At 38.5% G+C, this 15,443-nt stretch overlaps 1 protein-coding gene across 3 annotated transcripts in view; it reads left to right on the forward strand.

The window, feature by feature from the left end:
• Positions 1–15,443, forward strand: part of PRDM5 (PR/SET domain 5) — a 278,236-nt gene that overhangs the window by 193,973 nt on the left and 68,820 nt on the right. For 2 of the 3 annotated variants that reach the window (XM_055435296.2, XM_055435299.2), the window contains one exon: positions 6,944–7,029. The exons of the other annotated variant lie outside the window; for it this stretch is intronic. In XM_055435296.2, coding sequence (XP_055291271.1) covers positions 6,944–7,029 — 86 coding nt within the window. The remainder of the gene's footprint in view (positions 1–6,943; positions 7,030–15,443) is intronic. 3 annotated transcript variants of the gene reach the window in all.

Genomic DNA, 15,443 nt, shown 5'->3' on the forward strand with positions numbered 1-15,443 from the left:
ATATTTCCTGGAAACATACTCATCACAGTAACTTGCAATGACAGAAAATATCACATGCATAATGTGAAAAACCTAGGAATAGCAACTTGTCTTTAATTTGCAAATTAGACAAATGGTGTTAATATTTAGCAGCATGTTGGCTTGTACAGGTAACATTCAGCTTCTGATTGTGTGGCAGAGCAGATAGCTTTGTCCCTAGAGTCTGAGAGAGGCAGGATTGCTCTAAACATGCTCTAACCAAAACGGTAGACAGCTTAATGTAGTCTGTCAAGGCTGATTCTCAAACTACACACTCTGGTTTTTAAATAAATGTATCAAAGCCATTTACCCAGTGACAGCCTTTAAAACTGGAGTTATACCCCGGGGTGGTAGAATGAGTAGAGTGGGACTTAGTACCCAAACCTGTTGGCTCAGTATTGCGGGATCTCAGGGCAGGAATGAGATGGAAACACTGATAGTAGTCTAGAGTACTGGTTTCTCTGCTGAGCATTCTACTTAGGTCTCACAGACAGCAGAGAGAGAGACATCAGTGATGAGAATAACTGCCTCCATTGTGAATAAGGTGATTCTATGAGTTTGCTAGTACTGCTGTAACAAAGTACTGCAAACTGAGTGGCTTAAACAACAAAAACGTATTGTCTAATACATTCTGTTCTGGAGGCTAGAAGGCTGAGATCAAGGCTTTGGCATGACCTCACTCCCTCTGAAGGCACCAGGGAAGAATCTGTTCCAGGATTTCCTTCTGGCAGTTCCTGCTGTGGCAGCATAACTCCACTCTTCACAGGCCTCTCCCTGTGTCTCTCTCTCTGCATGGGTATGTTCCTGTACGGACACCAGTCACATAAGATTAGGGATAACACAAATCCAGTGACACTTGCAACAGCCTTATTTCCAGATAAGGTCATTCTGAGGTGCTGGAATTAGGACTTTAACATGTGAATTTTTTGAGGGCTGGGGAACACAGTTCCATCCGAAACAGGTGGTCATATATTTTTATTGTCGCAACTGGATCAGTTGTGTCAATGAAAAGGAGTGCCATTAATAATTGTTCCATGGTTGCTGGCATAGAGAATGCTTTACACAAACCTGAATGTTTGGTCAGAATATCTTAGAGATAGGTAAAGTTTATTTTTTTATTTATTTTTTTTAATGTGAAAATCAAAAGCAGGCTTTATTATCATAATAATAAAGTTATTATTTAAAAATACAGTTTCCTTCAACTGTATGCAATGGAAGACTTTTATTCTTTAAGATCTATAATTGTTTTATGATCACATATTGGTCCAGTTTTCTGGAATAAATGTAGATTGTTAAATGTAAATCAATTTTATTTATTTATTTTTTTTTATTTTAATTTTTTTTATTTTTTCAAAAACAATTTTAGGAATCTTTACTTAAAAACAACCTTATCTTAAAATGGAGTAACTTTGGTTTTACGAGCAGCAAGCAAAGAACAGAAGCAAAAATGCATTACAGGAGCATTAAGTTCTACCTTAGGTCACAGCATCTAATCTGAAATCACACCCATAATATCATTTTTCAGGATATCTGGGAAATAGTTATTTCCCAGGATGTCTGAACCATATCTACTCTATTTTGACATTTAATTGTAAAAAAAAAATTTTTTTTTTTCATAGCCAAAGCAGATTTCACCATTAATGACGTCAGTGTTTTTCTAGGTATGAGAAGATGCAAGAATTGGAACTCATGAAACCTTTTTCTGAAAAGATCTAACTATCTGAAGGCCTGTTCTGCCAGGTTTTTTTTTTTTTTTTTTCAGAGCACAGAGTGCCTCATTCCTGATTTTCACCCTGAACTTCTTTCAGGGGGTGTTGAAGGTCAGCAGCTTGCAATGGTCATGACGTAATCTTTGCAGAGGCAGCTGGCAAGGACCAACTTCCAGTCAGCAGGGTCCCTTCATAGCCACATATCTGACCATGTGACACCATTTCATGGCCATTGTGTCCCGCGGTGCTGGGAAGGTTCATTCCCAGGTCTAGGGAAGTGATGGGCCACTCAGTGTGCTAAAATTGGACCAGGCCTTGCAAGTAGCAAAAGCCTCTAGACCACTGTCTTACTAGCCTCCTGGTCCAGGAAAATATTTCCTCTTGTTGCTTTTTCCCATACCCAGAGTCACATTATTACAATTATTGATCTCATGTGGAACTGTCAGTTCAGCATTATATCACAGGCTCAGTGAAACAAGTGACATAGAAAATAATATAGCCATAGCTAGCAGTTATTAGTAAAGTCAAGAACTTTCATTAGATAAAGCCTGGTATACCCCAAGTCACCTGACTTCATTCGTTAAATGATTATAGTCTGGTGTTAATCTCCTGGTTGTACATTATGGAGCATCCGACCTTTATCTGAAGATTGGTTACTGAGATAAGCCTTAGAAACTAACCTAGAGTATCCTTTTTAATAACTTAATTAAATCTTTTAGCAGTATCACGTAACAAGGAACTGTCTCAGCAGTGAGTCTTAGTAAACACTAGACATTAACAAAACTAGAAACTTAATTTAACAATTTACAAAACTTAATATTCCATGATTTTTCATTATGGAGGCCCTGTAGCCAGGGAGGCTTTAACCCATCAAATAAAAAATGAGGTTTGTCAGGGAGCTGGGAAAAGCCAAGCAGCCATCTTGGATTTCCCATAGCCCTGACTCTGATTTCCAGCTATTGTTTTTAATTTTCCAATTTAGAAGCAGACTGTTGCCATGGTTTAAGGACATTAGGATGGCACAAGTCTAACAGAGTTTTTGTATAAGCAGAATGAGCTTTTACATGTCTACAAACCCGACAATTGGATTAATTTCTAAAACTAGCATAGGATCAGGCCTATGGTAGAAAAGCATTTGATTTATATGCAGAGGGGTAAGAAGTCAAGAAAACATTATAAATGATCATACGAATTGGGTCCAGCATCTTGGGCAAGCTGTCTACCTCTGACGTCGCCTCTTCTCATCCTGGTATAGTGTAGTTTCTTCTGAAAAAAGTCCTTCCATCCAGGTTGGAGATAGTCCTTTAAATTATGTACTTTTTTTTTTTTAGTTTTGGTTGCAGGTCACAAGGCATCTGATCTTCATCCAAAGATAGATCACTGACATAAGCTTCAGAAACAAACTTAGGGTGTTCTTTAAGAATTCAATTAAATTTTACATTAATATCACATAACAGCAAGGAACTATCCAAGAAATGAGTCTTACTACCTCCATTGGTAGACCGCCATTAGCAAACTGGGATTTAACATTTATTGAAACATCCTTTTCTCCCTAAAATCACCCTCATTTTTACCAAATATACCCAAATTAAGACTTGTTTAAAAAAATAGATCTGTTCTCAATAAACTTGACCTGATTATTTATATAACCATAGACCCTTTTTTTTTTTTTTTTGCTGAGACTTTTATGGAGTCTCAAAGTTAACTTCATTATTTTTTTAATTTTTTTTTTATTGGAGGCTAAAGCTGAAACTGCAATACTTTGCCCACCTCATGCGACGAGTTGACTCACTGGAAAAGACTCTGATGCTGGGAAAGGTTGGGGGCGGGAGGAGAAGGGGACGACAGAGAATGAGATGGCTGGATGGCATCACCGACTCTGTGGACATGAGTTTGAGTGAACTCCGGGAGTTGGTGATGGACAGGGAGGCCTGGCGTGCTGTGATTCATGGGGTCGCAGAGAGTCGGACACGACTGAGCGACTGAACTGAACTGAATTATTTTACAATATTATATTGGTTGGTTTTGCCATACATTGACGTGAATCCGCCCCGGGTGTACATGAGTTCCCCCTCCTTAACCCCCCTCCCACCTCCCTTTATCCTCCCTCTGGGTCATCCCTGCACACCAGCCCCGAGCGTCCTGTAATATGCATCGACCCTGAACTGGTGATTCGTTTCACATAGGTTCACTAAGGTTGCATGGCTTCCGCAGAGTTAAACCTAGAAGAGGATGAGCAGTATTCAGACTCTGAACAATCAGACTCTAGGAGAGGAGAAAAAGCTCATGTCTGTAGTGGAAATTTCTGCATTTGACACCAGCTAAAATAGAAAATTAATTTGTTTTGCGCCATTCTCTAAAATTCCTTAGGATTTGTTATCTCTTTTTCCTAGCTTAATCAGTTTTGGCTGTTTAATTCATGTAACCAACAACTATAAATCTTTGATTCTTTTATATTTTGCTGGCTATTTGGAGAGCAATCACACATAAAGTTCTGTCTTTGATACAAAGAGAATAGCTATGAGTATTAAGTCAATTTATGATTGCTAAAAATTTCTGAAACATATTTACCAACAATTTTACTGTTTATCATGCTTTATCTGTAATCTAGATTGATTTAATTGTTAATAGATAAAAAGGAAATATTTTAGCTTTCTTCATATCACTAATGTAAAATGAATTTACATTGAAAATCTAAAACGTTACCTCCTTTTCATACTTTCTGAAGAAGGAAATAAAGTTATCTGGACTTCTGTGATTTAGGTGTTACCTCCATGAGCATTAGCAACTTGCTGCTTTCTTCTAGTCTTTTTTCCATGTGTTTGCATTGTTAAAGTTCAGTGATTAGGAAATCAATAAATGATAATTTCTGTTACTGCTTCTGTCACTGATGCTCTTACTATTATGGCTGATGTTTTGAATATTTTTTTCGTTCTTGTCAAGGAAAAAAATTCTACAAATATCAGAGAACTGGAATTAATAAAACTTAGAGGTTAGATGTAGGGACAAGTAAGTAAAACATGATAAGTTTCTTATTTGGTAACCGGATGAATGTGGTATAACTAATCAGGACAGGATACATGGGACACACAGTGGCAGAGGATGCAGTTCATGAATGCTGATTTTAATTGTTGGTGAAACAGACAAATGAAGATACCCAATGGGTACACAGATATCTCAAGACAGGAGCTCAACAGAGATCTGGAATGAAGATAAACATATGCTATCATTTTAGGGTTAAAATGAGACTATCTTTTCCTAGTTCAAATAAGTTGGACCCTGCTGTTGCTGCTGCTGCTAAGTCACTTCAGTCATGTCCAACTCTGTGTGACCCCATAGACGGAAGCCCACCAGGCTCCCCTGTCCCTGGGATTCTCCAGGCAAGAACACTGGAGTGGGTTGCCATTTCCTTCTCCAATGTGTGAAAGTGAAAAGTGAAAGTGAAGTCGCTCAGTCATGTCAGACTGGTAGTGACCCCATGGACTGCCGCCTACCAGGCTCCTCTGAAGTTGAACCCTACTAAGTCTTTATTTTGTGTGTATGGAAAGCCACACCCACCCAGGTGCACAGCCATAATAAAGTCAAGAACTCTCAGTCGATTTACTTAGTGCAAAAGTTGATTTTGTGTCCCAGAAAAAAATTGGTAAGCCTAGATAGTTCGTTAAAGAGTTCTGTTCCAGTCTGTGCTGCCTTTGTTACTTTTCGGTTTTTATTTCTTCCTCCTTGGGTGGTAGCCATTGTTTCACACTGTCCACTTCTGAGAGAGTTCAGAGGGAGTGTCCTGGGTGTGTCTCAAGGAGAGGCTGGGGAGTCGCTGAGCTGGAGACTCTGCCCCTGTTGTTTGCAGGTGACATTACTGTCGACATGGGTTCAGAGATCAGGGCAAGTCCCCCTGTGCCACAGGGCCTCCAGTCCCAGGAGCATGGCTGGACACTTTGTAAAGCAACTGGGCAGAGATCAGGCAAAGCCGTGATGGGAGGTGAACCATTGGTTTAAGCTGCAAGAAACTCATTGTTGACCTGATGGACACATTCACTGGCGTGACTCAAGTAGCCTGTGCTTGAATGAGATTGAGTGAGAATGAGAATCAAATGGGATGTAAGAGCAGAGGACCAGCATGCTACTTCTCCAAAGGCCTGTCTCTGAGGGGAAGGGAAGACAGAAATTTTACATGTACTGAAGGCACATGTTTTATTGTATTGATGTCTGCTTGCAGCGGGATCTAGCATCCTATTATGTAAGTACATTGTCATTTCTTCATACTAGTGATTTTGAGTTACTGTCCATTCTGAATAACTAAGCTTTGATGAGTGAGTATCTTAACATTCGTCTTGGAAATTAAATTTTGTCGTATTTTTTTCTTTCTTCTTTTTTTTTTTTTTTTACAGTAAAACTTTTTAGAAAGTGTGATGTGGATGAGTATGCTTGCTTGTTTAAAAAAATGGGTTTAGCTGTTTTTGAGATAATAACCTCTAGATGTAACCTCTTCTCGGTTATAGTAGAAAGTATGAATCACTTATTATTTAGTTTAACCAGTTCTATTCAACATATATCAGATTTATTAAATCCTTTTAAAACTCATAACATTATTGAGGTAGACTATGAAATCTTTTTTAAAAAAGAAGGTATCAGTGAAACAAAGATCCCTATTACGTTCAGTACAGTGACAGAGCACGTTGATGCAAAATCTTTTTAACAGATTCTTAGAATTAGGGTATTTAATTTGGTTTGAAAGGAAAGGGCTTCCTTGGTGGCACTAGTGCTAAAGAACCTGCCTGCCAGTGCAGGAGGTGTAAAAGATGCAGGTTCGATCCCTGGGTCGGGAAGATCCCTTGGAGGAGGGCATGGCAACCCACTCCAGTATTCTTGCCTGGAGAGTCCCATTCTCCCATGGAGAATCCCAGGCTTCTGAGGAGCCACCATCCATGGGGTCACAAGGAGTCAAACTTGACTGAAGTGACTTGGCAAAGGGAGCGAGCCTGCTGCTGGTAAATGTGGCTGGTATCTGAGTGCAGGAAGTGCTCCGGGCTCACTCCCTCTCCACAGGAGGGAAAGCTCCTCCTCTGCCCCGAAGTGCCCCTGGGGTCGCCTGGCCGTGCCTGAGTCTCTTCTTGGCCATGCACAAGTGTTTGCGAAGGCCTGGTGCAGGAGTGATAGTACATGCCTGCTTTGCTGCTGTAGACTTTTCTGACAGGAAGCCTGCCTTTATCTTGTAGGTGAGCGTCCCTATCAGTGCCCTTACTGTGAGAAAGGATTCAGTAAAAATGACGGCCTGAAGATGCACATTCGTACTCACACCAGGGTAAGATAATATTCTATTTCATTTCTTATAAGTTCCACACTTATTTTAAAGATATTTAACTTTACCTGAGAAAGCAAAGGTGGTATATCTGAAACTTTATGCTTGTGGTGAATATTTGAGCATATTTTTTTTTTTTTTAAGACATAACCATGAAAGAAACAAAAATCCAAACCCCTAGAGCCTTCCCATTCTTTAAATTGTGAACTAGTTCTTAGGAGTAACAGGAGTTAACGACTGTCAAACAGCCAAATAAATGTAGCCGAGTATTTGCCAGAAATGCCGATGCTAGCACTTCCCGAACAGAGGTGCACCTGTCAGCATTTGACCGTTAATTAATGTATGTGAGCGAGTATATTTGCTAGGAAGATGCTGAAGACAATTTGAATTATCGTGGGAGGTGGCCGACAAGGAAGCTCCTGGCTTCCTTCATTCTTTTCCCAAGGGTGCCCTTTGTGCCTCTGCTGTCAGCACCCCTCACCGGATCATTGTCATTCTGTGACCTACAGCTTTTTCAGACCCCAGCATCTGCGTCACATGCTGGAAAAAAAATGGGAGCAGCTCACCTTCTGTCTAGCTGCCTTTCCTAGCTCACTGTTCAGTTTAGGACACCGACTTTACATGGCCTTCCCACTTGAAACTTTGGTGTTGTTTCCAAGTAGCTTTTCTTGATTTTGCTCTCTCCACCTGTTTCATGCAGTGCCTTTCGCACAGTTCTTTTCAGTTTGGCCTTTTAAAAGTGCTTATTGTCTGTACGTAAATGTGAAATTTTTTCAGATTTTGAGAGACGTGCCTAATCCCCTTAAGAGCAGTTCTAATTTAGGCTTCTCCTGAATTCCGTTTTTTACCTTAGATGTAAAATAAGAACTTTAGAGAAAACAAATAATAATAATATTCTTGCCAGTGTAATAATATTCCAGCTTTCCACTTTAGTTCTGTAGGCTATAAAAGACAACCTCTGAGGTCCTGTTAAGAAAATACTCCTCTTGTGTTTGTGGTGGAGAAGGGAGGCAGCTTTTGTGCTCACTAAAGCAAATCCACATTGGGTTTCTCATTCTGATTTAAAATACAGTACTCATATGGATATTTGGAACTGGAGTAACTGCTAAGTACTTCATAGACAGTGAAGGGTTAGATAAATATTACTCCTCTTAATATGCCTTATGTACATATTCAAGTATTTATTGCACAATGAGCACTATTAAAGAAGTTTAGTGTTTTTAGGAGCTTATTTTATGTGTGTGCAGTTGTTCAATAGTGCCAATAATGTGTTTTAGACCAGAGCAAAGGAGTGCTAATTCCTTTTATTAAAACTCATGATGTTAACCAAAATCTGGGCCTCATGAGTGCATGTTAAACTGTTTCTCAAAGTTATACCTCAAAAAAGGACGTTTGAATTCAGGGAAAAAATCTTTTGGGTGTTCTCAAGAATGGGCAAAATTCCCAATTTAAATAATATGGTTTTTACTATGTTTATTCATGAGAATAATGCTAATAGTTAAATACAAAGGCCAGTAATCACTTGTCAGATACTATATTCTAGACGTTCATGTTTATTGATTCATGTAAGCCTCACAACAGTTCGTTAATGCATTCAACCTCAATGAGGTAGTTATTCTTATGATCTGTTCTTTTTTTAATATATTTAGTTTTAATTGAATGATAATTGCATTACAGTGTTGCATTGGTTTCTACCAAACATGAATCAGCCATAGGTTTACCCATGTCCTCTCTCACTTAACCTCCTCTTTACCTGCCTAGCCACCCTAACCCTGTAGGTTGTTACTGAGCCCGGCTTGAGTTCCTGAGGCATACAACAAATTCTTGTGTGTCTCTCTGCTTATCATGTGGTAAAGTATGTTTCCCTGTTACTCTCTGTACCTCCCACCCTCTGCTTCTTCCCTGCCCGCCTGTGTCCACGGGTCTGTTCTCAACGTCTGTGTCTCCATTGCTGCTCTGCAAATCTGTTCATCAGTGCCATCTTTTGGGATCCCATATATATGCATTAGTATACGATAATTGTTTTTCTCTTTCTGACTTACTTCTCTCTGTATAAGAGGCTCTAGGTTCATCCACCTCATTCGGACTGACACAAATGCCTTCCTTTTTATGGCAGGGTGATATTCCATTGTATATAGGTACCACAGCTTCTTATCTATTTATCTGTCAGTGGACATCTAGGTTGCTTCCATGTCCTGCTGCTGCTGCCGCTGCTAAGTCACTTCAGTCGTGTCCGACTCTGTGCGACTCCATAGACGGCAGCCTACCAGGCGCCCCGTCCCTGGGATTCTCCAGGCAAGAACACTGGAGTGGGTTGCCATTTCCTTCTCCAATGTGTGAAAGTGAAAAGTGAAAGTGAAGTCGCTCAGTCATGTCTGACTTGTAGCGACCCCGTGGACTGCAGCCTACTAGGCTCCTCCGTCCATGGGATTTTTCTAGGCAAGAGTACTGGAGTGGCTTGCCATTGCCTTCTCCGTTCCATGTCCTAGCTATTGTAAATAGAGTTGCAGTGAACATTGGGTTACATGTGTCTTTTTCAATTTTGCTTTCCTCAGGGTATATGCCTAGTAGTGGGATGCCTAGTAGTATGTGCCTACCTGGGTCATATGGTGGTTTTATTCCTAATTTTTTAAGGAATTGCCATACTGTTCTCTGTAGTGGCTATATCAATTTACATTCCTACCAACAGTGCAGGAGGGTTCCCTTTGCTCTATACCATCTCCAGCATTTATTGTTTGTAGACTTTATGATGATAGCCATTCTGATTATTGTGAGGGGATATCTCATTGTAAATTTGGTATTTCTCTTAATAATTATCGATGTTGAGCATCTTTTTGTGTGTTTGTTAGCCATCTGTATGTCTTTGGAGAAATGTCTGTTTAGGTCTTTTGCCCATTTTTTGATTGGTTGTTTGTTTTTCTGGTACTGAGTTGCATGAGCTGATTGTATATTTTGGAAATTAATCCTTTGTCAGTTGTTTTATGTGCTATTATTTTTTCCTATTCTGAGGGTTGTGTTTTCTCCTTGTTTATAGTTTGCTTTGCTGTGCAAAAACTTTTAAGTTTAATCAGGTCCCACTTGTTTACTTTTATGTTTATTTCCATTACTCTAGGAGGTGGGTCATAGAGGATCTTGCTGTGATTCATATCATCGAGTGTTCTACCTATGTTTTCCTCTAGGAGTTTTATAGTTTATGGCCTTACATTTAGGTCTTTAATGCGTTTTCAGTTTGAGTGTAGCATTAGGAAGTGTTCTAATTTCATTGTTTTACATGTAGCTCTCCAGTTTTCCCAGCACCACTTATAAAAGAGACTATCTTTGCCCCAGTGTATATACTTGTCTCCTTTGTAAAAAATAAGGTACCCATAGGTGCATGGGTTTATTTCTGGGCTTTCAATCTTGTTCCATTGGTTTCTGTTTTTGTGCCAGTACCATACTGTCTTGATGATTACAGCTTTGTAATATAGTGTAAAGACAGGAAGGTTGATTCATCCAGCTTCATTCTTTCTCAAAATAGCTTTGGCTCTCTGGGATCTTTTGTGTTTCCATATGAATTGTCAAATTTATTGTTCTAGTTCAGTGAAAAATATCATTGGTAATTTAATAGGGATTGCATTGAACCTGTAGATTACATTTGGCAGTCTAGTTATTTTCACAGTATTAATTCTTCAACCCAGGAACCTGGAATCTCTCTCCATCTATTTATGTTGTCTTTAATTTCTTTCATCAGTGTCTTATAGTTTTCTGAATACAGCACTTTTGTCTCCCTAGGGAGGTTTATTCCTAGGTATTTTGTTCTTTTTGTTGCAATGACAAATGGTATTGATTCCTTAATTTCTCTTTCTCATATTTCATTGTTAGTCTATAGGAATGCAAGTGATTTCTGTGTATTGGTTTTGTATCCTGACACTTTGCTAAATTCGCTGATTAGCTCTAGTAATTTTCTGATAGTATCTTTAGGGTTTTGTGTATATACTATCATATCAGCCACAAACGTAAGAGCTTTACTACTTCTTTTCTAATCTGGATTCCTTTTGTTTGTTTTCTTTCTCTAATTGCCATAGCTAGGACTTCCAAAACTATGACAAGTAATAGTGGTGAGAGTTGGCGCCCTTGTCTTGATCTTAGGGGGAATGCTTTCAGTTTTTCACCATTGAGAATGATGTTTGCTGTGGGGTTATCATATATGGCCTTTATTATATTGAGCTAGGTTCCTTCTATACCCATTTTTGAACAGTTATTTTTATCATATATGAGTATTGAATTTTGTCAAAACCTTTTCTGCATCTGTTGAGATTATCATATGGTTTTTATCTTTCAGTTTGTTAATATGGTGTATCACATTGGTTGATTTGCATATATTGAAGAATCCTTGCATCACTGGGATAAATGCAACTTAATCATGGTGTGTGATCTTTTAATGTGTTGTTGAATCCTGTTTGCTAGAATTGTGTTGAGAATTTTTGCCTATATGTACATCAGTGATGTTGGCCTGTAGTTTCTTTGTTTGTCTTGTCTTTGTCTGGTTTGCTATCAGGGTGATGGTGGCCTCATAGAATGAGTTTGGAAGTGCTCCTTCCTCTGCAATTTTGGAAGAGCTTTAGAAGGATAGGGATTAGTTCTTCTCTAAATGTGTGATAGAATTCACCTGTGAAGCCATCTGACCCTGGGCTGCTCTTTTGGGGGAAATTTTTTTATCACATTTCAATTCCTGTGCTTGTTACTGGATTGTTAATAATTTCTATTTTTTCATGGTTCAGTCTGGGAACATAGAACTTTGCTAAGAATCTGTCCATTTTTTTTCTACGTTGTACATTTTATTGGCATATAGTTATTTGTAATAGTCTCTTATGATCCTTGGTATTTCTGTGTTGTCTGTTGTAACCTCTCCTTTTTCATTTCTAGCTTTGTTGATTTCATTCTTCTCCTTTTTTTTCCTGATGACTCTGGCTAATGATTTGTCTTTTTTTTTTTTTTTAATCTTCTCAAAGAACCAGCTGTTTGTTTTCTTAATCTTTACTGTGTTTCCTTCCTTTATTTCTTCTCTGATCTTTATGATTTCTTTCCTTCTACTAACTGGATTTTTGTTGTTTTTGTTGTTCTTTTTCCAGTTGTTTTAGATGTAAAGTTAGGTTGTCTGTTAGATGTTTTTTTTGTTTCTTGAGGTAGGATTGTATTGCTATAAACTTCCCTCTTAGAACTGCTTTTGCTGCATCCAGTAGGTTTTGAGTTGTTGTGTTTTCATTGTCATTTGTTTCTAGGAATTTGTTGATTTCCCTTTTGATTTATTCAGTAACTGTTCATTATTTAAAAACATACTGTTTAATCTCCATGTGTTTGTGTTTTTGTAGTTTTTTCCCCTGTGATTGATATCTAGTCTCATAGTGTTGTGGTCAGAAAAGTTGATTCATATGATTTCACTTTTTTTTTTTAATTTACTGAGGTTTATTTGTGACACAAGATATGGTCTGTCCTGGAGAGCGTTCCATGTACACTTGAGAAGAAAGTGTGTGTGTTCTGCATTTGGCTGGAAAGTCCATAAGACATCAATTAGGTCCATTTGGTCTAGTGTTTCATTTCAGGTTTGTGTTTCCTTATTAATTTTCTATTTTGACGATCTGTCCATTGGTGTGAGTGGGGTGTTAAAGTCCCCTGCTATTATTTTCTTGCTGTCAATTTCCCCCTTTATGTCTGTTAGTGTTTGCCTTATGTATTGAAGAGCTTCTGTGTTGGGTGCATAGATATTTACAATTGTTATCTCTTCTTGAATCAACCCCTTGATCATTACATAGTGCCCTTCTTTATTTCTTATAATATTCTTTATTTTAAGGTCTATATTGTGTAAAATGAGAATTGCCACTCCAGCTTTCTTTTGATTTCCATTTGCATAGAATATCCTTTTGCCATCCTTTTGCTTTCAGTCTATATGTGTCTCTAGGTCTGAAGTGGATCTCTTGTAGACAGCATATGTATGGATCTTGTTTTTGTATTCATTCATCCAATATGTGTCTTTGGAGTGTTTAATCCATTTACATTTAAAGTAATTATTGATATATATGTTCCTGTTGGCATTTTCTTAATTGTTTTGGATTTCTTTGAGGGTCTTTCCTTTCTCTTATGTTTATTGCCTATATACGTCCCTTTAATATTTGTAGTAAAGCTGGTTTGGTGGTCCTAAATTCTCTTAATTTTTGCTGGTCTGTAAAGCTGGTAATTTCTCCATCAATTTTGAATGAGATCCTTGCCGAGTAGAGTAATCTTGGTTGTAGATTTTTCCCTTTCTGTACTTTAAATATATCCTGACATTCCCTTCTGGCCTGCAGAGTTTCTGCTGAAAGATCAACTGTTAATCGTATGGGTTTTCCCTTGTATGTTACTTGTTGCTTTTCCCTTGCTGTTTTTAATATTCTTTTTTTGTGTTTAATCTCTGTTATGTTGATGAGTATGTGTTTTGACATGTTTCTCCTTGAGTTTATCCTGTATGGGACGCTCTGCACTTCTTGGACTTGATTGACTATTTCCTTTCGCATGCTGGGGAGGTTTTCAACTATAATTTCCAAAAATTTTCTCAGTGCCCTTCTTTTTCTCTTCTTCCTCTGGGACCCCTATAACTTGGATGCTGGCGTGGTTAATGTTGTCCCAGAGATCTCTGAGGCTGTCATTGATTCTTTTCATTCTTCTCCTTCTATTCTGCTCTTCAGGGGTTATTTCCACCATCCTATCTTCCAGCTCACTTATATCTGTTCTTCTGCTTCCGTTAATCTACTATTGATTCCTTCCAGAGTATTTTTAATTTCAGTAATTGAGTTATTCATCTGTTTGTTTATTCTTTATTTCCCCCATGTCCTTGGTAACTGTGTTAATTGTGTTGATTGCTTCTTGCATTTTCTCCGTTCTGTTTTTAAACATCTTTACTATCATTATTCTGAATTCTTTCTCAGATAGTTTGCCTATTTCCTCTTCATTTAGTTGCTCTTGTGTGTTTCGAGTTTGTTCCGTCATTTGCACAATACTTCTCTGCCTTTTCATTTTCTAAAAAAATATAGTATGTCTAAGATCTTTTCTCAGGCTTTGAAGTTGGATTCTTTCTTCCTTTTGGTTTCTGCTCTTGGTGGGTAGGGTTGGTCTAGTGGTTTGTGTAGGCTTTTGTTGGTTGTGACTTGTGCTCTGTTGGGAGGAGGTAAACTTCCCCGCGACCCCAACCCAGTGGGCAGAGATATGAGGTGATAATCCCGTGTGCTGAGGTTAGGGGTTTGTGTTTTTGTCTTGTTGTTTGGGTGAGGCGTCCTGCGCTGGGTGCTGCCAGCAATTGGGTGATTCCATGTCTTGTATACAGGTGGAAGCCTGTGGGAGTTCTCACTAATTAACACTGTCTGGGGTTATGAGTTTTCTGGTAGTCTAGAGTCTTGTTGTCAGTGCTCCCACTCAAGGGCTCAGGACCCAGTCTCTCGCTAGGGAACTGAGATTCCACAGGTGGTTTGTTACAGCATGCTGCTGCTGCTGCTGAGTCACTTCAGTCGTGTCCGACTCTGTGTGACCCCATAGACGGAAGCCCACCAGGCTCCCCCGACCCTGGGATTCTCCAGGCAAGAACACTGGAGTGGGTTGCTATTTCCTTCTCCAATGTGTGAAAGTGAAAAGTGAAAGTGAAGTCGCTCAGTCGTGTCCGACCCTTAGCGACCCCACGGACTGCAGCCTACCAGGCTCCTCCATCCATGGGATTTTCTAGGCAATAGTACTGGAGTGGCTTGCCATTGCCTTCTCCGTTGTTACAGCATAAAAGGGGATTAAAGCAAACACACTAAAACAGGAAACAAAATGCAAACCCCAGACAAGTGGCAACAACAAACTCAGGCAAATGCTAACAAAAATAATGGAATATATATATACACAAAACAAAAACAGTCCCCCAAAAAAAGAAAGTAGAAGAGATTGACCAAGGAAGCAAAGGAAGGCAAAAATGATACCAACCAGTTCAAAACAAAACTAACTAAAGCATAAACTGAAAACAAAACCAAAGTTGTATGCCAACTGGGGAATAAAGAAACAAAAGCAAAACAGACTAATAAAGATGGAGAGAAAAAGAGAGAAAAGAAAAGATAGTATAGAAAAGCAAAGTTAAATAGGGATAAATAAATGAGAGTCACATATATTAAAGAATAACTACAACAGGGAAAGAATAAGAAAACAAAAGAATATATGTACAAAAGAAAAATAAATTTTTAAAAAATTTTAAAAATTAAAAAAAGAAAAATGGGTAAAAACCCTCTAAACTGCAAAAGGCCAATGTAGAGGCAGACATATTTAAAGGAAATAAAGAGTGTGATTGACAAAAAAAATTCTCAAAAGTGTAAAGAGATTTAACAGTGCTAATAAAATCAACAACTATAGCAACAGAGGGGACAAAAAGGGAAAAA

The sequence above is a fragment of the Moschus berezovskii genome, chromosome 5 (assembly GCF_049115385.1).
Source record: "Moschus berezovskii isolate FMDL1 chromosome 5, NW_MosBer_1.0, whole genome shotgun sequence".
Classification (NCBI taxonomy): Eukaryota; Metazoa; Chordata; class Mammalia; order Artiodactyla; family Moschidae; genus Moschus; species Moschus berezovskii.